Source organism: Bombina bombina, chromosome 2 (genome assembly GCF_027579735.1).
Source record: "Bombina bombina isolate aBomBom1 chromosome 2, aBomBom1.pri, whole genome shotgun sequence".
Taxonomy (NCBI): Eukaryota; Metazoa; Chordata; class Amphibia; order Anura; family Bombinatoridae; genus Bombina; species Bombina bombina.
This window is the reverse complement of record NC_069500.1, coordinates 847698521-847722866: the sequence shown is the minus strand read 5'-3', so window position 1 is coordinate 847722866 and position 24346 is coordinate 847698521. Positions and strand designations below refer to the sequence as shown.

At 41.0% G+C, this 24346-nt stretch overlaps 1 protein-coding gene across 1 annotated transcript; it reads right to left on the bottom strand.

Moving 5' to 3' along the window:
* Positions 1–2935: 2935 nt before the first annotated feature.
* LOC128647333 (serine/threonine-protein kinase MARK2-like) lies at positions 2936–4318 on the bottom strand. Its single transcript, XM_053700118.1, has one exon. The coding sequence runs from the start codon at positions 4316–4318 to the stop codon at positions 2936–2938; it is 1383 nt and encodes a 460-aa protein (XP_053556093.1).
* Between the last annotated feature and the right edge of the window lie 20028 nt (positions 4319–24346).

The following is a 24346-nucleotide window of genomic DNA, read 5'->3' as shown; positions in this document are numbered from 1 at the left end:
CACATTAGAACACACATACGCACACAGACCACCTACAAACACTGCGTGCATAACCACAGATACACATTAGAACACACATACACACACACAAATCACCTACAAACACAGATGCATAACCACAGATAACATTAGAACACACATGCACACACAAATCCCCTACAAACACAGATGCATAACCAAAGATACACATTAGAACAAACATACACAGAGACCACCTACAAACACAGACACACATTAGAACACACATACATACACAGACCACCTAAAACACAGACATGGATTACCACAGAAACACATTAGAACACACATACAAACACAGACCACCTACAAACACAGACATGCGTAACCACAGATACATATAAGAACACACATACAGACCACCTACAAACCCAGACATACATAACCACAGACACGCATTAGAACACACATACACACACAGACCATATACAAACACTGCATGCATAACCACAGATACACATTAGAACACACATACACACACAGACCACCTACAAACACCATGTGCATAACAGATACACATTAGAACACACATACACATACTGACCACCTACAAACACAGACATGCATAACCACAGACACACATTAGAACACACATACACACAGAGATCACCTACAAACGCAGAGATGCTTAACCACAGATACACATTAGAACACACAGACCACCTAAAAACACACATGCATTACCACAGATACATATTTGAACACACATACATGCACAGACCACCTACAACACAGACATGCATTACCACAGACACACATTAGAACACACATACAAACACAGATCACCTACAAACACACATGCATCACCACAGATACATACACACACAAATCATTTACAAACACAGATGCATAACCACAGATACACATTAGAACACACATAAACACACAAATCACCTACAAACATGCATTACCACAGACACACATTAGAACACACATACAAACACAGATCACCTACAAACACACATGCATCACCACAGATACATATTTGAACACACATACATGCACAGACCACCTACAACACAGACATGCATTACCACAGACACACATTAGAACACACATACAAACACAGATCACCTACAAACAGATGCATAACCAAAGATACACATTAGAACACACATACACACACAGACCACCTACAAACACAGATGCATAACCACAGACACACATTAGAACACAAATCAATTATAAACACAGATGCATAACCACAGATACTCATTAAAACACACATACATACACAGACCACCTACAAACACAGATATGCATAAACACATATACACATTAGAACACACATACACACATACCACCTAAAACACTTCGTGCATAACCACATGCACACATTAGAACACACATACAGACCACCTACAAACACAGCAGGCTTAACCACAGACACACATTAGAACACACATACACACACAAATCACCTACAAACACAGAGATGCATAACCACAGACACACATTAGAACACACATACACATACAGACCACCTACAAACACCATATTACTAACCACAGGCACACATTAGAACACACATACAAACCACCTACAAACACAGCAGGCTTAACCACAGACACACATTAGAATACACATATCACCTACAAACACAGAGATGCATAACCACAGACACACATTTGAACACACATACAGGCCACCTACAAACAATGTGTGCATAACCACATATACACATTAGAGCACACATACACACACAAATCACCTACAAACAGATGTATAACCACAGACACACATTGGAACACACAGACACACAAATCAGAGACATGCAGTAGGATCAGTGGCTGGTGAGGCACTGGCTAGTATCAAAGCCAAATAAACACACTTATAAACCCGATAAAAGTTTAATTTGTGGATACTTGAAAAGTCTGCAGAAGCAGTCAGGCACAAACAAACAAAAACATTCAAAGACACCCACACCCTTACAGACACACAGAAATATTCAGACACACAGAAACATGTACTCACTAACGGACACAAATGATCTACAGGTGATACCTTTAATAGCTAATTAATAGCGGATACAATTACAAACTTTCAGAACACTGAGGTCCCTTTGACAGGCATTTTTAGAGATTCACCATGTTTGATGAGATTTGTAACTGAAGCATCTTAAAAGTTGGTGTTTACTTATGAAGATATATCTGCTCTTCCCTTTGTTACATCAGTCTGTGAGAAAATATAAGGGTACACTCCATCCCTGTTTTGTAATGTATGTGAAAATCTCAATAAAATTTTAAATTAATTTAAAACAAATACAATTTCATAGCTATACTCTAAAGAAAGATGAAGCATCAATAAAGTTTTACACATTATAGCATGCAACTTGTAAAGTTTCAATATTCCTTATAACTCATTTCTACGCTAGAAGAATGAACAATAACACATGTTTACATTGCCCTTATTAAACAAACAAAATTTTCTAGTGTCCTTTAAAAAGGTGGAATAACTCAATGGAAAGTTATATACATAATCATTAATGTATGGTAATCTGAATTTATCAACACTCTTTCATTCATGTACAATACTAATCAAATTTGTAATTTGCTGAAGCACTTCTTCATAGGTAGTTTCCATTAGAGGTGGTATGTCTCTGGGGACTTCAAGAATACCTGGGGTATGCTCTCCCACAAATTAATTGTTGAGCCTGTGGTTCTTATCTGCCATCAAATTATTTATTAATATTAAAAATATAAATAGTGTACTAAGTGTCATGTTTGCAAGTGAAATAAATAATTAAGGAAAAATACAAGATATTTATTTTAATTGAATTAAAACTTTATTTTATTAATATTTTAAAGTCATATCCAGTTAAAAATGTCCTATCCGGTGAAAAAGTCAAATCCGATAAAAAAGGTCAAATCCAGTAAAAAGGTCAAATCCAGTAGAAAAGTCATATCCGGTAAAAGTCCTATTTGGTGCAGCAGCAGCAAAAAAGTCCCATAACTCGATGCCATAAGCGGCGCCATCTGCTCCTTCCATTTTCTCCAGCTGTATGGTTTTCAGCTCTGTCCTCTAGAGGGGTTGAAGGCATGGAAGGCTCCTGATGTTTTTCAGCACATGGGGCTTCAGAATCAGGAGATGATGGCCTTGATTTGGCAGTGACAAAAATGTCATTATCACTATCATGGTTATCACTGTTATCCAATTTCAATTTTTTCAAAGGGGGCAGCTCAGAACTCCATATCACATAGTCGTCAAGTTCTCCGCCCAGAGATGAGATTGATCTAGCTCTCTTTTTTCTGCATATGGGCTTTTCACTATTCTCTGTTGAGTTGCTCTCTGTTCTTTTGGGATCCTGAATAGATGGACTTGTCAACACATTAGATCTTATTTCATCATCTTTTTCAATGTTGGTTGTGGAGGGGCCATCTGTTGTTTCAGGATCCACCTGAGGTCCTACGCTTATCCATCGATCCTTCTTGATTGGCTCAATCAAACGTCTCAAGTTGGGGTCTTCAACCAGGAGTTTGCTCAGAAGGGTCTTACATTCGATAGATACATAGGATGGAACTTCATAGTGGCCCTGAAGAATAAGCTCTCGCAATGTTGCCAGTTTTGGGCTATAAAACGGTAGGGAACAAGTGACCATTTGGTACAGAACCACACCAAGGGCCCAGATGTCCACTTCTGGCCCAATGTACTCTTTATGTTGATAAAATTCTGGTGGTATGTGCGTTGCTGTACCAGGGAATTTATTCATCCTTTTCCCTAGACTGAATGTATCACTTAATCCAAAGTCTGAAAGCTTAATGTTCCCTTCAGAGTCAAATAGGATGTTCTCAGGCTTTATGTCTCTGTGAACAATGCATTTTTGATGACAGTGATTTGTTGCTTCCAACAGCTGATGGAAGAGAACACGCGCTTTGTCCTCTTTAATGCGTCCATGTTCTACTAAGTAATGGAAAAGATCCCCTCCACTTGCATATTCCAGAACAAGATAAAGAGTGGTCCTGGTGTCAATCACCTTATACAATTTAATTATATGAGGGTGATCTAGCCGCTTCATAATTTTAACTTCCTGGAAAAGCTTTTGAATATGAACAGAGTCCATCTGTTGTTTCTTTATTATTTTAATTGCAACTTCTCTGCCAGTCTTGTTATGCTTCGCTAATTTCACCTCAGCATAGCCGCCTTTTCCAAGTGTTTTAAGGAGATGGTATTTTCCTATGAATGGATGCTCTTCTGATGGTTCTTTGAAGGCATCCTCTGAAGATTCATTGGAGACATTGCAGCAAAGCAGCATGCACCATCTGTGGTAACTTCCAACACTGCTGGTCGTTGTGTCTGTCATCATTCTCTGTAGCTCAGCAACAACTCTAGTGAAGTATGAGTGGAAGAATAAAGAACAGTTTAGTTATACATATTGTGGTTTTGTGATGTCATCATACACAGTTAGCATGCATTGTCAAAATGTATGAGAAACAATGTATATTGTGTAGTGACATCATAATCTAGAGACCTTGCACATTCCTTGTCCACACCACATTGGAGCTCCACATGTCAATCGCCATAACAACCAAGAGAAACATTTCTCCATGCTAGGAACACTGAAAACACACACATATATATATATATATATATACTGTATATATATATATATACTGTATATATAAACACACTCTGCTAATCCGCATCTCCAGACCAAAAAAAAAAAAAAAACATTATTAGGAAGAGAGAAAATGTTTTAAAATCCTTTGCAAGTAAAAACATGAACATTCAGTTACATGTCTGCAACTGAATGTAACAACAGCAGCCAATATATATAGATGTAGAAAGACAAGCGCACAAAAACTACTCTCATAGTGCAGCTCAATTTTAATAAAATATATTAAACATATAAAACCTCCCCTAGGGTAATCCCTATTCACAATATGAGCCCTCAATCATATGAGGTAAGGAAGGACGAATAGATAAATAAGTGTCCCCACTGTGTTCACAAGCGATACGTCCTGGTGTGCAAGGATCTTCCTTTAGAGTCTCAAGTATCCAGGTATCCAAGGTGCGGACCGGAGGCACCAAATGTAGCCGCATATGCTGTAGCAAGTGGCTCAAATTACAGCAACATTGTCCAAACGAATGCTGAAACCAACTACAACCAGCGTGGAGTACTTGGCAGCCCACCTTATGTCACTCAGTACACACACACTGCCAAGACATTAAAAAACAAACAAACAAACAGGGGTTTGAGTTTATAATCCAATAAAATTAACAATTACATTTTTTGTGATTATATACTGTATGTGCACAGATTTGTTTGAAACTTGGTATTTTTTTTATATATCATGTAGAGAGCTAACTACCTTAAATGGGGTGAGAATTAGACAAATATTGGGTCATTCGTGCCATCAGCGGCATACTGAGAGGACAAATGGAAATGGGGCTGAAATTGGACCTTAACAAGATGTTTACATGTATATTAGTGCCATTTGTTTAGTTTTTTCTTAAGGCATAAAAAAAGGGGCAGAAAATACAGGAGAGGGGTGAGAACCTGAGATGGGTTTGACAAATAAGCTCCTTCGCACCTCTAGAAATAGTAGGCACAGCACTTTCAAGTCATCATTGAAACTTTTTGGGCTCCATTTAATATGCAGCGGATGCTGCTTTGGAGGCCCCCGTCATTTCCGGGTGAGCCTAAAATGAAAGCTAAGAGCAGCGGTCATAAGACCGCTGCTTCTTAACCGCTCCACCATCTAAATGTTGGAGGATTGAATTCATCCCGATACGACCGGGATGATTGATAGTCCCTGCTAGCGGCCAATTTGTCGCCAGTGAGCAGGGGGCAACATTGCATAAGTATTTCTGGTGAAATGCTTATGTAATGATAAAGCGTATGCTATAGCGAATCATGTCCGCTTGACACTTGTTAAATCTAGCCCACAGTGTGAATGAGCAGAAGTATGATTCATATATATTGAATGTTTTTAACTTTTTATTGATATTAAATTCATTTTGCATATTACTAAAACAGATGTGTTATAAATAAAAAAATATTTGGCATAAATATTTACTTTTTGTTTGATTTTATGTAACATTTATAGCTGTCCTTTGAAGCACACTCTTACACCTAAAAGACAAGTTTTGCAGTATGGTGCGGTAAGGCTATACCTCTGCAAAATTGGCCATTGCACGTGGAGTGGCAGTTCTCCCGTATTACAAGTCGTGACAGTATAGCTATACCTTAAGCATTTTAGCCTGTAACAAAACTATCCATTCCACACTCAAAAAATGGTGTTTGAGTGTGGAATTTATATAACGCTGTATTACAGGTTGTGTGATCGAGCTAAAATGCTAGCGTTATAGTCTATACTACCCTGATCCATACCGCGATCTGAGACCAGTAAGTTGTGGATTTTGCAAAACAAAAATGTTTCACAAAACTCATAACTAAAATGTTACAAAGTACACTAACACCCATAAACTACCTATTAATCACTAAACCACCACCCTCCCGCATCGCAAATACTATATTAAACTTATTAACACCTAATCGGCCACCCACCCACATAGCCAACACTAAATAATCCTATTAAACCCAAATACTTTATTAAACATATTAACCCCTAATACGTCACCCCCCATTGCAACTTCTAAACTAAATCTATTAATCCCTAAACTGCCGGCCCCCCATATTGCAGCACACTAAATTAAACTATTAACACCTAAACTTAACCCCTTAATGACCGGACCATTTTTCAATTTTCTTACCATTAATGACAATGGCTATTTTTACATTTCTGCAGTGTTTGCGTTTAGCTGTAATTTTCCTCTTACTCGTTTACTGTACCCACACATATTATATACCGTTTTTCTCGCCATTAAATGGACTTTCTAAAGATACCATTATTTTCATCATATCTTATAATTTACTAAAAAAAAATGATAAAATATGAGGAAAAAATGGAAAAACACACACTTTTTCTAACTTTGACCCCCAAAATCTGTTACACATCTACAATCACCAAAAAACACTGATGCTAAATAGTTTATAAATTTTGTCCTGAGTTTAGAAATACCCAATGTTTGCACGTTCTTTGCTTTTTTTGCAATTTATGGGGCAATAAATACAAGTAGCACTTTACTATTTCCAAACCACTTTTTTTCAAAATTAGCGCTAGTTACTTTGGAACCCTGATATCTGTCAGGAATACCTGAATATCCCTTGACATGTATATATTTTGTTTTAGAAGACATCCCAAAGTATTGATCTAGGCCCATTTTGGTATATTTCATGCCACCATTTCACCGCCAAATGCGATTAAAAAAAAAAAAAAGTTCACTTTTTCACAAATTTTGTCACAAACTTTAGGTTTCCCACTGAAATTATTTATAAACAGCTTCTGCAATTATGGCACAAATGGTTGTAAATTCTTCTCTGGGATCCCCTTTTTCAGAAATAACAGACTTATATGGCTTTGTGGTTGCGTTTTGGTAATTAGAAGGCCGCTAAATGCCGCTGCGCACCACACGTGTTTTATGTCCAGGAGTGAAGGGGTTAATTAGGGAGCTTGTAGGGAGCTTGTAGTGTTAATTTTAGCTTTAGTGTAGTGTAGTAGACAACCCCAAGTATTGATCTAGGCCCATTTTGGTATATTTTATGCCACCATTTCACCGCCAAATGCGAGCAAATAAAAAAAAAACTTTACATTTTTCACAATTTTTCACAATTTTAGGTTTCTCACTGAAATTATTTACAAACAGCTTGTGTTATTATGGCAGAAATTGTTGTAAAAGCTTCTCTGGGATCCCCTTTGTTCAGAAATAGCAGACTTATATGGCTTTGGCGTTGCTTTTTGGTAATTAGAAGGCCGCTAAATGCTGCTGCGCACCACACGTGAATTATGCCCAGCAGTGAAGGGGTTAAATTAGGTAGCTTGTAAGGATCTTGCAGGGTTAATTTTAGAGATCAGCCTCCCACCTGACACATCCCACCCCCTGATCCCTCCCAAACAGCTCTCTTCCCTCCCCCACCCCACAATTGTTCCCGCCATCTTAAGTACTGGCAGAAAGTCTGCCAGTACTAAATAAAAGAGTTTTTTTTTTTTTTTAAATAAAAATAATAAAATATTTTAGTTGTGATGAAACCCTTCCTTAGCACCAACCTCCCTGATCCCCCCCTCCAGCTCTCTAACCCTCTCCCCTACCTAATTGCCGCCATCTTGGGTACTGGCAGCTGTCTGCCAGTACCCAGTTTGGCCCCACAAACCAAAGTATTTTAATTTTATTTTTAACTTTTATTTTTAATTATTTTTGTAGTGTAGCAGCCCCCCCACAATACCCCCACCCCCTCCCCCTCCCAGATCCTTTTATATGGGAAAAAAAAAAATTTCACTTTTTTTCCCCCTTCCTAACTTCATTGGTGTCAGTGTGGCTAATGCGTGCACGTGCACACGCTCCCTCCTCCCACCCGGTCAAAGGGCACCATCGGCACCATCGCTACCAGTGCAGAGAGGGCCACAGAGTGGCTCTCTCTGCATCGGAAGCTTGTAAAGGGGTATTGCAGGATGCCTCCATATCGAGGCATCACTGCAATACCCTCAGAGCTGCTGGAAGTGGTTGTGATCACTTCCAGCACTCTGTTAGACAACTGACGTACCAGGTACGTCCATTATCATTAACTGCTTGTTAATGCATGACGTACCTGGTACGTCAGTTGTCATTAAGGGTTTAATACCCCCTAATTTTAAATAAAATTTACAATATCACTATCTTTAAATAAATAAAAACTTACCTATGAAATAAATAAACCTAAGTTTAAACTATAAAGTAACTTAACAGTACTATTTTAAAACAATAAAATGAACGAAAAATAAAAAAACTAAATTACAAATTAAAAAAATCCTAACACTTCGAAAAAATTAAAAAAAATTCATTACAAGAAATAAAAACTCAAAAATTACGAAAAATAATAAACTGTAAGATTACAAAAATTATCCAAAATAATAAAAATTACACATAATACCGCTATAAAAACAAAAAGCCACCCAAAAATAAAAACACCCCCAACCTAATAATAATTTGCATACAAAGAGAGAAGCGCTCTACCAGGAACGAACAACAGCTCAGTGGCTTGTTCTATGGCGATTTACCACCCGGAAGCAGCCTCTTTTAGACCAGTGTGCTTTTCACAGAAGAAAACTTTCCTGCAGTATATCAGTCTGATCCCGCCAATTACGGTCAGTCCAGCCCCGAAATACCAGGCAATTCTCCTCTGAACAAGGAACATGACAACCCCAGACGATCGTTTCGGCCTCCTATGGGCCTCGTCAGTGAGGTGCAGCCACATTCCTCTAAGCACACTGGGCAAGGAGTCCACGTCTGGTTTCCCCCATCACCCATAGGGAGACTTCCCCAGGGTCATAATAATTTGCATACAAAGAGAGAAGCGCTCTACCAGGAATGAACAACAGCTCAGTGGCTTGTTCTATGGCGATTTATCACCCGGAAGCAGCCTCTTTTAGACCAGTGTGCTTTTCACAGAAGAAAACTTTCCTGCAGTATATCAGTCTGATCCCGCCAATTACGGTCAGTCCAGCCCCGAAATACCAGGCAATTCTCCTCTGAACAAGGAACATGACAACCCCAGACGATCGTTTCGGCCTCCTATGGGCCTCGTCAGTGAGGTGCAGCCACATTCCTCTAAGCACACTGGGCAAGGAGTCCACGTCTGGTTTCCCCCATCACCCATAGGGAGACTTCCCCAGGGTCATAATAATTTGCATACAAAGAGAGAAGCGCTCTACCAGGAACGAACAACAGCTCAGTGGCTTGTTCTATGGCGATTTACCACCCGGAAGCAGCCTCTTTTAGACCAGTGTGCTTTTCACAGAAGAAAACTTTCCTGCAGTATATCAGTCTGATCCCGCCAATTACGGTCAGTCCAGCCCCGAAATACCAGGCAATTCTCCTCTGAACAAGGAACATGACAACCCCAGACGATCGTTTCGGCCTCCTATGGGCCTCGTCAGTGAGGTGCAGCCACATTCCTCTAAGCACACTGGGCAAGGAGTCCACGTCTGGTTTCCCCCATCACCCATAGGGAGACTTCCCCAGGGTCATAATAATTTGCATACAAAGAGAGAAGCGCTCTACCAGGAACGAACAACAGCTCAGTGGCTTGTTCTATGGCGATTTACCACCCGGAAGCAGCCTCTTTTAGACCAGTGTGCTTTTCACAGAAGAAAACTTTCCTGCAGTATATCAGTCTGATCCCGCCAATTACGGTCAGTCCAGCCCCGAAATACCAGGCAATTCTCCTCTGAACAAGGAACATGACAACCCCAGACGATCGTTTCGGCCTCCTATGGGCCTCGTCAGTGAGGTGCAGCCACATTCCTCTAAGCACACTGGGCAAGGAGTCCACGTCTGGTTTCCCCCATCACCCATAGGGAGACTTCCCCAGGGTCATAATAATTTGCATACAAAGAGAGAAGCGCTCTACCAGGAACGAACAACAGCTCAGTGGCTTGTTCTATGGCGATTTACCACCCGGAAGCAGCCTCTTTTAGACCAGTGTGCTTTTCACAGAAGAAAACTTTCCTGCAGTATATCAGTCTGATCCCGCCAATTACGGTCAGTCCAGCCCCGAAATACCAGGCAATTCTCCTCTGAACAAGGAACATGACAACCCCAGACGATCGTTTCGGCCTCCTATGGGCCTCGTCAGTGAGGTGCAGCCACATTCCTCTAAGCACACTGGGCAAGGAGTCCACGTCTGGTTTCCCCCATCACCCATAGGGAGACTTCCCCAGGGTCATAATAATTTGCATACAAAGAGAGAAGCGCTCTACCAGGAACGAACAACAGCTCAGTGGCTTGTTCTATGGCGATTTACCACCCGGAAGCAGCCTCTTTTAGACCAGTGTGCTTTTCACAGAAGAAAACTTTCCTGCAGTATATCAGTCTGATCCCGCCAATTACGGTCAGTCCAGCCCCGAAATACCAGGCAATTCTCCTCTGAACAAGGAACATGACAACCCCAGACGATCGTTTCGGCCTCCTATGGGCCTCGTCAGTGAGGTGCAGCCACATTCCTCTAAGCACACTGGGCAAGGAGTCCACGTCTGTTTTCCCCCATCACCCATAGGGAGACTTCCCCAGGGTCATAATAATTTGCATACAAAGAGAGAAGCGCTCTACCAGGAACGAACAACAGCTCAGTGGCTTGTTCTATGGCGATTTACCACCCGGAAGCAGCCTCTTTTAGACCAGTGTGCTTTTCACAGAAGAAAACTTTCCTGCAGTATATCAGTCTGATCCCGCCAATTACGGTCAGTCCAGCCCCGAAATACCAGGCAATTCTCCTCTGAACAAGGAACATGACAACCCCAGACGATCGTTTCGGCCTCCTATGGGCCTCGTCAGTGAGGTGCAGCCACATTCCTCTAAGCACACTGGGCAAGGAGTCCACGTCTGTTTTCCCCCATCACCCATAGGGAGACTTCCCCAGGGTCATAATAATTTGCATACAAAGAGAGAAGCGCTCTACCAGGAACGAACAACAGCTCAGTGGCTTGTTCTATGGCGATTTACCACCCGGAAGCAGCCTCTTTTAGACCAGTGTGCTTTTCACAGAAGAAAACTTTCCTGCAGTATACCAGACGTGGACTCCTTGCCCAGTGTGCTTAGAAGAATGTGGCTGCACCTCACTGACGAGGCCCGTAGGAGGCCGAAACGATCGTCTGGGGTTGTCATGTTCCTTGTTCAGAGGAGAATTGCCTGGTATTTCGGGGCTGGACTGACCTTACTTGGCAGGATCAGACTGATATACTTCGGGAAAGTTTTCTTCTGTGAAAAGCACACTGGTCTAAAAGAGGCTGCTTCCGGGTGGTAAATCGCCATAGAACAAGCCACTGAGCTGTTGTTCGTTCCTGGTAGAGCGCTTCTCTCTTTGTATGCAAATTATTATGACCCTGGGGAAGTCTCCCTATGGGTGATGGGGGAAACCAGACGTGGACTCCTTGCCCAGTGTGCTTAGAAGAATGTGGCTGCACCTCACTGACGAGGCCCGTAGGAGGCCGAAACGATCGTCTGGGGTTGTCATGTTCCTTGTTCAGAGGAGAATTGCCTGGTATTTCGGGGCTGGACTGACCTTACTTGGCAGGATCAGACTGATATACTTCGGGAAAGTTTTCTTCTGTGAAAAGCACACTGGTCTAAAAGAGGCTGCTTCCGGGTGGTAAATCGCCATAGAACAAGCCACTGAGCTGTTGTTCGTTCCTGGTAGAGCGCTTCTCTCTTTGTATGCAAATTATTATGACCCTGGGGAAGTCTCCCTATGGGTGATGGGGGAAACCAGACGTGGACTCCTTGCCCAGTGTGCTTAGAAGAATGTGGCTGCACCTCACTGACGAGGCCCGTAGGAGGCCGAAACGATCGTCTGGGGTTGTCATATTCCTTGTTCAGAGGAGAATTGCCTGGTATTTCGGGGCTGGACTGACCTTACTTGGCAGGATCAGACTGATATACTTCAGGAAAGTTTTCTTCTGTGAAAAGCACACTGGTCTAAAAGAGGCTGCTTCCGGGTGGTAAATCGCCATAGAACAAGCCACTGAGCTGTTGTTCGTTCCTGGTAGAGCGCTTCTCTCTTTGTATGCAAATTATTATGACCCTGGGGAAGTCTCCCTATGGGTGATGGGGGAAACCAGACGTGGACTCCTTGCCCAGTGTGCTTTTCACAGAAGAAAGTGGCTGCACCTCACTGACGAGGCCCGTAGGAGGCCGAAACGATCGTCTGGGGTTGTCATGTTCCTTGTTCAGAGGAGAATTGCCTGGTATTTCGGGGCTGGACTGACCTTACTTGGCAGGATCAGACTGATATACTTCGGGAAAGTTTTCTTCTGTGAAAAGCACACTGGTCTAAAAGAGGCTGCTTCCGGGTGGTAAATCGCCATAGAACAAGCCACTGAGCTGTTGTTCGTTCCTGGTAGAGCGCTTCTCTCTTTGTATGCAAATTATTATGACCCTGGGGAAGTCTCCCTATGGGTGATGGGGGAAACCAGACGTGGACTCCTTGCCCAGTGTGCTTAGAAGAATGTGGCTGCACCTCACTGACGAGACCCGTAGGAGGCCGAAACGATCGTCTGGGGTTGTCATGTTCCTTGTTCAGAGGAGAATTGCCTGGTATTTCGGGGCTGGACTGACCTTACTTGGCAGGATCAGACTATAGAGCGCTTCTCTCTTTGTATCCAACCTAATAATAAACTACCAATAGCCCTTAAAAGGCACTTTCGTAGGGAATTGCCCTAAATTAAACAGCTCTTTTACCTAAAAATTAACAGTAACAGTAAACAACCCCCCAAAATAAAAACCCTATGTTTAAAAAAAATAAGCTACTCATTTGAATGGGCATTGCCCCTTTGAGTGCTAAGCTGGATTTATATAATTTTTGTTTTTTACTATTTTAAAATTTCTTTTTACTTTTTCTTTTACCCCATATCCCCAAGACCTATACTGTTGGAAAGTTTAGGTGATTACCTTTCCAACAGTGGGTCTTGGGGGTCTGTAGCTGCTTAGATGCCCGAGATACAGGCTTCTAAGCAGCATGCCCCCTTTCCCTATCTTGTCCATTGTAATTTTTAAATAAAATTGCGCGGTAACGTCATCACGTCATTGTGCGTGACGTCACCGCACGTAATGGGAAGCCCCCGCGATGCCTGTTACTATATCGCCGGGGTGGGAGTTGATGGGAGCCCCCAGATTGCTCTCAAGGTAGGTAGCGATGGCTCTGAGCCATCATTAGCACTAAAGGGCTTAAAAAGGCATTCTGCTCTTTTACTGCCCATTCCTAATCTAAAAAAAACAACCCCCAAAAAAAACTAACCCCAGAAAATCTGCTGACAGTTCCTGAAGTCCGGACATCCATCTTCATCCAGGCGGGGTTGGTTTTGGTGGGGAGGTTTACTGTTAGCGGGACTTTTTAATATTTAGGTAAAAGAGCTGAATAAATATTAAAAAAATAAAATAATAAGAGCCTTTAATTTTAGTACCGGCAAACTTTCTGCCAGTACTCAAGATGGCGGGGACAAATGTGGGGTGGGGGAGAGAAGAGATCTGTTTGGGAGGGATCAGGGGGTGGGATATGTCAGGTGGGGGGCTCTACTCTGAAGCTAAAATTAACCCTTCAAGCACCCTACAAGCTACCTAATTAACCCCTTCACTGCTGAGCATAATACACGTGTGGTGCGCAGCGAAAATTAGCGGCCTTCTAATTTCTCAAAAGCAATGCCAAAGCCATATATATCTGCTATTTCTGAACAAATGGGATCACAGAGAAGCATTTACAACCATTTGTGCCATGATTGCACTAACTGTTTGTAAATAATTTCAGTGAGAATTCTAAAATTGTGAAACATTTAACAATTTTTTTTATTTGATCGCATTTGGCGGTGAAATGGTGGCATGAAATATACCAAAATGGGCCTAGATCAATACTTTGTGTTGTCTACTAAAAAACATATATACATGTCAAGGGATATTCAGGTATTCCTGACAGATATCAGGGTTCCAATGTAACTAGCGCTAATTTTGAAAAGAAATGGTTTGGAAATAGCAAACTTGTACTTATTGCCCTATAACTTGCAAAAAAAGCAAGGAACATGTAAACATTGGGTATTTCTAAACTCAGAACAAATTTAGAAACTATTTAGCATGGGAGTTTTTTGGTGGTTGTAGATGTGTAACAGATTTTAAGGGTCAAAGTTAGAAAAAAGTGTTTTTTTTTCTTTTTTTCATTATATTTTATAAAAAAATTTTTTATAGTAAATGATATGATATGGTGAAAATAATGGTATCTTTTGAAAGTCCAAATAATGGCGAGAAAAACGGTATATAATATGTGTGGGTAAATGAATAAGAGGAAAATTACAGCTAAACACAAACATCAAAGAAATTGAAAAATATCCTTGTTCTTAAGGGGTTAAGCACTTTTTGTTATACCAGTATGTTTGTGTACATTTTGGTGTTTTGCTCTTTTAACTGCTTCAGGACTCCTTTCCTGACTGACATCTTGCAGGCGAAGGGTGTTATGGCATAGTGTGTGTTACTGAGGACTACTGCATACCATTCTTAGTGCAGGGGGGGGGACTAATTTGAGGATAGGGATTGTGTTTTCTTAGCACTTAGCAAATTTGTCACACTTAGAGAATGTTTTTAGAGTGTGCAGCGCTGCAGTACAATTCTCCAGTAGAGAGACAATTGATACAATTTCCTACCTTTAGGATGTCTCTTTACTCCTGCCTCACTTTTGTCCTCCTCCCACCCTGCCTGGTGGAGTATTTTTGAGGTTTATGTACTGTCAGGTCTACCTAACTAGTTCAGTATGAAAGAGAAAGAGAGCAACCGCAGCTCTCAGCGTGTTACCATGTATCCCGGAAGTCAATCCTAAGAACGGGTGAACAAAGTCCTCCAAGAGTAGCCAAAGCAGTGGATAAATCAGCAAAAATTAGGGCATAGCAAAAGGAGCGGCAGGCACTACACCAAGGCCCAGGGAATGTAATATCCAAAAAATACTTTATTTAGAACTTCTTAAAAAAGGCAAACAGACATGGCAGGAAAGGTGAGTCGGACGCATTTTGTGTCCCCCCTATCGGCGCTTACTCATAGACTTCAGTCTATGGCCCCTATTTATTAAGCCGTCAACCGCACATACGCTGGAATTCTGCAGCGTAATTGTGGCAAGCCTGATTCCCCTTAGTTATCAAAGCCTACAGACCGGTAAAAGTAGAATTTTGTGACGTAACATACGATCTGCCGGTCTCAGTCTTACACAGATTGATGCTTACGTCACTACAGATGTTCCGTATGCAAATTCGGCACTATCTGACTACTTTTGCTAGTTATCAAATTTCTACCAGATACGCTAGGCACTATACCAGCCCAGCGTACCTGGTTTTCAATCCGCCGCCCTGGAGGCGGCGGATGCCATAGGAATCAATGGGAGTCTGAAAGCAGCAAAACTCATGTTCGCTGCTGCCTGATATCCCATTGATTCCTATGGGAGAATAACATTTATGTTTACACCTAACACCCTAACATGTACCCCGAGTCTAAACACCCCTAATCTGCTGTCCCGCCACCGCCGCCACCTACTTTATACTTATTAACCCCTAATCTTCCGCCCGACACCGCCGCCACCTACATTATACTTATTAACCTCTAATCTGCCCCCCCCTACACCGCCACCACCTACATAATATTTATTAACCCCTAATCTGCCCCCCCTACACCGCCACCACCTACATTATACTTATTAACCCCTAATCTGCCCCCTACACCGCTGCCACCTACATTATACTTATTAACCCCTAATCCGCCTCCTACATAAAGTTATTAACCCCTATCCTGCCGCTCCCGGAGCCCACCGCAACTAAATAAAGTTATTAACCCCTAAACCGCCAGCCCCCCACCTCCCATGAACTAAATGAACCTATTAACCCCTAAACCTAACAACCCGCTAACTTTATATTAAATATTAACTCATCCCTATCTTATAATACATTTAAACTTAACTTTAGAATTAAATTAAACTATATTAAACTATTAATCTACCCTATTATACTAAAATTACATTAAACTATAGTAAATTAATAATTAATCTACCCTAACTTTTATACTACAATTGCATTAAACTACATTAAATTAATAAATAATCTACCCTAACTGTTATACTAAAACTACATTAAACTCCAAATTAAATTAACTATGTTATATATTTAAACACCTAACCCTACTCAAATAATTTAAATCTACACTAAAAAATTACTAAGTTACAAAAAACGAACAACTTAGTTACAAAAAATAACAAACACTAAGTTACACAAAAAAGTAAACACTAGGGGGCGTGTCTCTGGTCAGCACCTTGAATGGTAGCAATATTGGGAGCTTCGTGTGGATCACTGCTAATCTGTCTATTATCAGTGAATTAAATGACCATCCAGGTATATTATCTCTATATAAGGACTTTACAGATCAAGACAAATTGAAAGAAGCATTTTCTCTGAGAATACCACTGCTGCACACCAATCCCGAGCGTTGAGGCCTAAGGCAAGCTCTACACAGAGAGGATCTCAACACCCCCCCCCCCCCGGTAATAATACAGACCGGGTAAGCAGTGCACAGACACTGAACAATATATTTTGTTTGAAACCAACACTACCTATGTCTACATAGTACCATCCTTGCTATACAGGATAGATAGCAGGAGAAATCAGAGCCTTCCTCACCAGCGTGTATCTACTAAAGATGGCGCCTGGCGCTGAAATGATACTTGCAGCCATGACAGAGCTGCTAAATGATCACCATGAGAAGTTACAACAGACTTGGTCTACTGAGTGTGACAGCCTCCGTGCGCTAGCTAGACAAGTTGGACACCGCCGTCTGAGGCCAAGAGACCCTCCAGAGCAAACCGACGAAGCTACAAGTCTCTGTGAGCCTATTCTAAGCGTATCAAGCCCACTACCTCAAGGCCAAGCTTTGGCTACAGCAGCACCACACTTGAGGTCAAGAACCCTCTAGCAGTGAATGAATACCCGGATGATGTCCCGGACATAAGCGTGATACAATTACAAACCTCCTGGCACCAGCTGACCACAACTGAAACAGCGAGTGTAGCCTGTGCTGAAGTGAATGTTGTGTCCCCATGCCTAAAAATTACCCACCGCTCACAGTTCATGTTCAATTCCGGTGAGATGTATCAGAAGCATTGCGGTCTGAGGGTTACAGCGGGGGAACTGAAACAGCCTGGGATGCTGAAGGCTTACCTGACACAGGTGCTGGAATTTGACATAGCTGCGGGTTCTCTCAGACTCTGTGAGGAGTCACGAGGCTTAGCAACTTTGAGAATAGCCCTGGGCCGCAAATCCCCGGCAGATAGTGAAGTGTCAGCATGCGGCAACAAACTGCTCATCACTACATGGTGCTACAAATCAGAGGCCGTTCCGATACACAAGCAGGTAAGGGGTTTAGGGACTACCGAACCCCACAGCTCCAGCATACTATCAACCACTAACCTGGGACAGCTCATCTTTCCGGGCTATAGATTTCCCTCATGGAGGCCATGTTGTACTCACTCCAGCCAGAATCCAAGGAGGGGAGTTGGTTGAATGAACTTGGGAACTTTAACAGCCATATAAGCATATAGCTCCAAAATCCTTCACCCTATTACAGTCCTAACATATATATTTAAATTGCTCCATATATGCTCTGCATATCCTAATTTTTTTTTTTTTTAATTATTTTATTTTGTTATATACCAACAATGCAATCAAAAATAGTAAAGACGTTCAAATAAAAGATACAATTCTTGCAAAACAAAAATAACAACACTGTATTAATTTCACATAAATTCATATAAGCCACAAGGATCTAAGAATGACATCAATGTCGCGATGTTACTCATTTATATAAATATCCTGAGCCTATTGCTCATGAACTTTGCTGAATACATTGTTGGGAATTTGTATATTTATAACGATATATAATGATAGCAACAAAAAACTGATAGGTTATAGCATGGTTAACGCTAAAAATCGGTAATTAGTCTTAAAATAAATGGAGTGAGAAAAAAAAAAAAAGGTTAATCGAAAACCCTCATTCCTCTCCCTCTTCCCTCCCTTTAGAGAATCTTTGCATACCCTAATTTTATTTTCTCTGAGACAGCTCCAAATATGGATGTTACTTTAAACTAATGTTTTATTTCTGAGATGTTCTCAAGTTAATGCATAACCTAATTTTACCTCAACTGTGCACACTCCTTGGTGGACTTGATCTTCTTATACATATAAAAGAAATTTGAAAGCAGTTTTAAAAAATCGAGATTTTACAGAAGTTACTGTGCATTTCTCTCCAGGGAGTCGATTTTTTAAAAATCAGGTTATAAATATAAAAATTCTCAACAATGTATTCAGCAAAGTTCATAGTACTGTATGAGTACAGTGCTATATGTTGCATGTTAGTTGACAACCAGTTTTCTCTTCTTTAATAACTGCTATATTTATATCCATTTGCTAGATTCAATAGTAGCCAACCATGTAGCCATGTTGTAGATGCAGACAATGTTTCTATGGTCTATAATGTTTACATACTGACTAATTGATTTCTCAAGGTAATTGAAAAAATATGTAGTTTAAAATTGTTGTAATATTTTTCTAATGTTTGTAAAAACATTAGAAAAATATTACAACAATTTTAAACTAATTACACCTACTCTAAGCCCCCTAATAAAATAACAAAGACCCCCAAAATAAAAAAAATGCCCTACCCTATTCTAAAATTAAAATAGAAAAGCTCTTTTACCTTACCAGCCCTTAAAAGGGCCATTTGCGGGTCATGCCCCAAAGAATTCAGCTCTTTTGCCTGGAAAAAAACATACAATACCCCCCAACATTACAAACCACCACCCACATACCCCTAATCTAACCCAAACCCCCCTTAAATAAACCTAACACTAAGCCCCTGAGGATCTCCCTACCTTGTCTTCACCACGCCGGGTTCACCGATCCGTCCACCGAAGTCTTGATCCATGCCTCCGAAGTCTTGATCCAAGCCCAAGCGGGGGCTGAAGAGTGACGTCCATCCTCCGGCTGAAGTCTTAATCCAAGCGGGCAGAAGAGGACATCCGGACCGGCAAACATCTTCATCCAAGCCGCATCTTCTATGTTCTTCAATCCGATGACGACCGGCTGATCTTCAAGACCTCCAGCGCGGATCCATCCATCTTCACCGACGACTTCCCGACGAATGACGGTTCCTTTAAGGGACGTCATCCAAGATGGCATCCCTCGAATTCCGATTGGCTGATAAGATTCTATCAGCCAATCCGAATTAAGGTAGGAAAATTCTGATTGGCTGATGGAATCAGCCAATCAGATTCAAGTTCAATCCGATTGGCTGATTCGATCAGCCAATCAGATTGAGCTCGCATTCTATTAGCTGATCGGAACAGCCAATAGAATGTGATCTCAATCTGATTGGCTGATTGGATCAGCCAATCGGATTGAACTTGAATCTGATTGGCTGATTCCATCAGCCAATCAGAATTTTCCTACCTTAATTCCGATTGGCTGATAGAATCCTATCAGCCAATCGGAATTCGAGGGACGCCATCTTGGATGACGTCCCTTAAAGGAACCGTCATTCGTCGGGAAGTCATCGGTGAATATGGATGGATCCGCGCTGGAGGTCTTGAAGATCAGCCGGTCGTCATCGTATTGAAGAACATAGAAGATGCGGCTTGGATGAAGATGTTTGCCGGTCCGGATGTCCTCTTCTGCCCGCTTGGATCAAGACTTCAGCCGGAGGATGGACGTCACTCTTCAGCCCCTGCTTGGGCTTGGATCAAGACTTCGGAGGCTTGGATCAAGACTTCGGTGGACGGATCGGTGAACCCGGCGTGGTGAAGACAAGGAAGGGAGATCTTCAGGGGCTTAGTGTTAGGTTTATTTAAGGGGGTTTGGGTTAGATTAGGGGTATGTGGGTGGTGGGTTGTAATGTTGGGGGGGGTATTGTATGTTTTTTTTCCAGGGAAAAGAGCTGAATTCTTTGGGGCATGCCCCGCAAATGGCCCTTTTAAGGGCTGGTAAGCTAAAAGAGCTTTTCTATTTGAATTTTAGAATAGGGTAGGGCATTTTTTTATTTTGGGGGTCTTTGTTATTTTATTAGGGGGCTTAGAGTAGGTTAATTAGTTTAAAATTGTTGTAATATTTTTCTAATGTTTGTAAATATTTTTTTATTTTTTGTAACTTAGTTTAGTTTATTTAATTGTATTTAATTGTAGGTATTTTATTTAATTAATTTATTGATAGTGTAGTGTTAGGTTTAATTGTAGATAATTGTAGGTATTTTATTTAATTAATTTATTGATAGTGTAGTGTTAGGTTTAATTGTAGATAATTGTAGGTATTTTATTTAATTAATTTATTGCTAGTGTAGTGTTAGGTTTAATTGTAACTTAGGTTAGGATTTATTTTACAGGTAATTTTGTAATTATTTTAACTAGGTAGCTATTAAATAGTTATTGATTATTTAATAGCTATTGTACCTGGTTAAAATAAATACAAAGTTACCTGTAAAATAAATATTAATCCTAAAATAGCTACAATATAATTATAATTTATATTGTAGCTATATTAGGGTTTATTTTACAGGTAAGTATTTAGCTTTAAATAGGATTAATTTATTTAATAAGAGTTAATTTATTTCGTTAGATTTAAATTATATTTAACTTAGGGGGGTGTTAGTGTTAGGGTTAGACTTAGCTTTAGGGGTTAATACATTTATTATAGTAGCGGTGAGATCCGGTCGGCAGATTAGGGGTTAATTATTGTAGGTAGGTGGAGGCGACATTGGGGGCGGCAGATTAGGGGTTAATAAATATAATATAGGGGTCGGCGGTGTTAGGGGCAGCAGATTAGGGGTACATAGGGATAACATAGGTTGCGGCAGTGTACGGAGCGGCAGATTAGAGGTTAATAATAATATGCAGGTGTCAGCGATAGCGGGGGTGGCAGATTAGAGGTTAATAAGTGTAAGGTTAGGGGTGTTTAGACTTGGGGTTCATGTTAGGGTGTTAGGTTCAGACTTAAGAGCTGAACGCTGCTTTTTTGCAGGTGTTAGGTTCTTTTTCAGCTCAAACTGCCCCATTGTTTTCTATGGGGGAATCGTGCACGAGCACGTTTTTGAAGCTGGCCGCGTCCGTAAGCAACGCTGGTATTTAGAGTTGCAGTGGCGGTAAATATGCTCTACGCTCCCTTTTTTGGAGCCTAACGCAGCCATTCTTTGAACTCTAAATACCAGCGGTATTTAAAAGGTGCGGGGGAAAAAAAGCATGCGTAGCTAACGCACCCCTTTGGCCGCAGAGCTCTAAATCTAGCCGTGTGTATCTAACACTCACGCTTGCTTGAGAATTCTATCTGCTACTCTCTGACTGATAAGTTATGTAAAGTCTGAAACTGCACTTCTCTGTTGCTAACTCGAATTCAACTAACATTGACAAATATATATATTCCTTCAAACTGTTATATAAGGACTTCCTATGCATACTCAAGTAATCTTCATACTTATCTCCTAACCTGCTTGCAAATCACAGTCTGGATTATATTAATTACTCTTGCATCATATGAATAACACAGCTACTTTTGTTTCCTGCTTATGTTACATTGGATAGTTTGGATATAACAAAGTAACTATTTTCAAACTGGTTCATACATAATTCAGCTTGGTTAGTTTTTATTCATATTAACCAATTGCTGTGTGATTGCTGGTGTGTTTGTTAAAGCCATTTGTATATATTTTATGTTTGATTGCATGTGTGATTCTACCAAGGCTCCTGCAGTAGTTTAACACTTTCAGTACAAGTGTGTTGCCAAATCAGCCACATTACTCTCCTTTCTGCTGCCAGCAGATTCTGTTGCGTGACGGCTCCGTATTCACTCAGCTACCCTGCTGTAGTGACCCTCAGATCAATGAGCATATCAGGGTACCCTTAAGATCAATCTGTGGGAACCCGAGGTAAGGTGTGAGACTGAGTGGTCCTACATAGGCAGTAGGCTGCTAGTGTAGCATAATCCTAACATATTACCAAGCCTTAAGAAATACTACTAGCAGCCTATCATGGACATAAGTGAACTGTCCAGGAGAGTAGGTTCTTTAGCCCAGAGTATGGATCACATGATTCAAGGCTTAAGGGACATTCAATTAGAGAATCAGAATATCAAGAAGTTTATTAATGATCATCTCGCTAACAAAACACCCACTGTTGAGTCTACCTCAGAACCCATTGTTAGTCCGCCTGAAAAATTCTCTGGGGACAGATCTATGTTCAGGGATTTCAAGAATTCCTGCACTTTGCTATTCAACTTGAAACCAAAATCATACCCAACTGATAGGATTAGGGTTTTAACTGTCATTTCATTCCTTAGGTGTGAGGCCAGGTCTTGGGCCAATGCCTTTTATGAAAAGGATGACCCCATTTTAAATTCCCTAGAATAATTTTTTTCTGCTATGTCTCTCTTATACAAGGACCACAATAAGCAGAACACTGCTGAATCTGCCATTAGATTTTTACGGCAGGGCAAAAGAATGGTTGAAGATTACATTACTGAATTCAAAAGGTGGGCGCCTGACACCCTTTGGAATATTCCTGCTTTACGCAATCAGTTCTGTCTAGGGCTAAATGATGCTGTTAAAGATGAGTTGGCAAGAGGTGTGATCCCAGATGACTTGGATGCCTTGATGACTCTTTCCATTGGTATAGATTGCCGACTCAGGGAAAGGAAGTCAGAAAGATCTTCTACTGATTATACGACCAGGAGGACTCCTAACTACCACCATTCTATTCCTTCCACAGTCTTTACTCGGCCCACTGAAGAACCCATGGATGTTGCAGTCATTAGGGGACCCTTAAGACCCGAAGAGAAAGCAAGGCGTAAGCTTCTAAACTTGTGCTTTTACTGTGCTGAAAAAGACCATGGAGTTAGGGACTGTCCTTCCCTGCTTCGACAAAAGAAGGGTAAGACTTCATCTTATGACCATACAGTTAATTTGGTTAACAGCATAAAATCTCATCTGTCTCTTTATGTCTCCCTACAGTGGTCCCATCAGAAGATAAACGTTCAGGCCGTAATTGACTCTGGGGCTTCTGGGAATTTTGCTGACATTACCTTTGTTGTTAATAATAATATACCACTAATAAAAAGAGTGTTGCACTAGCAATTCGTCTGGTTGACGGTTCATTTTTTAGCTCCGGTCCCATAACTCACCACACCATTCCCCTCAATGTGGTTACCCCTTCAGGACACACAGAGCTTATATCTTTTGATGTCCTCCCATCTTCTATCTATCCTATAATCCTTGGTTTGAATTGGTTAATAAAACATAATCCCACTATATCTTGGTCAACAGCATCAGTGGTATTTTGATTCAACTCACTGTAAGCAAACCTGTTTTGGGGTACACACACTTTGCCAATTGGTTGAACATAAGTTACCGGACTGCTATAGTGAATTTGTTGATGTTTTTGACAAAAAAGAGGCTGAGTCCTTGCCTCCACACAGAGACTATGATTGTCCTATTGATCTTATACCTGGAAGCTCCATACCTTATGGTCACATATATCCGTTGTCACAACCAGAGTTAAATCATTTAAAACAATATTTAGATGAGAATTTGAAAAAAGGGTTTATTAGACCATACACCTCCTCTGCAGCTGCGGCTATGTTCTTTGTAAAAAATAAAGATGGCAGTCTCCAGCCTATTATTGATTATAGGCAGCTGAACAAGTGCACAAAAAAGAACAGGTACCCCCTGCCCCTCATAGTTGAACTTA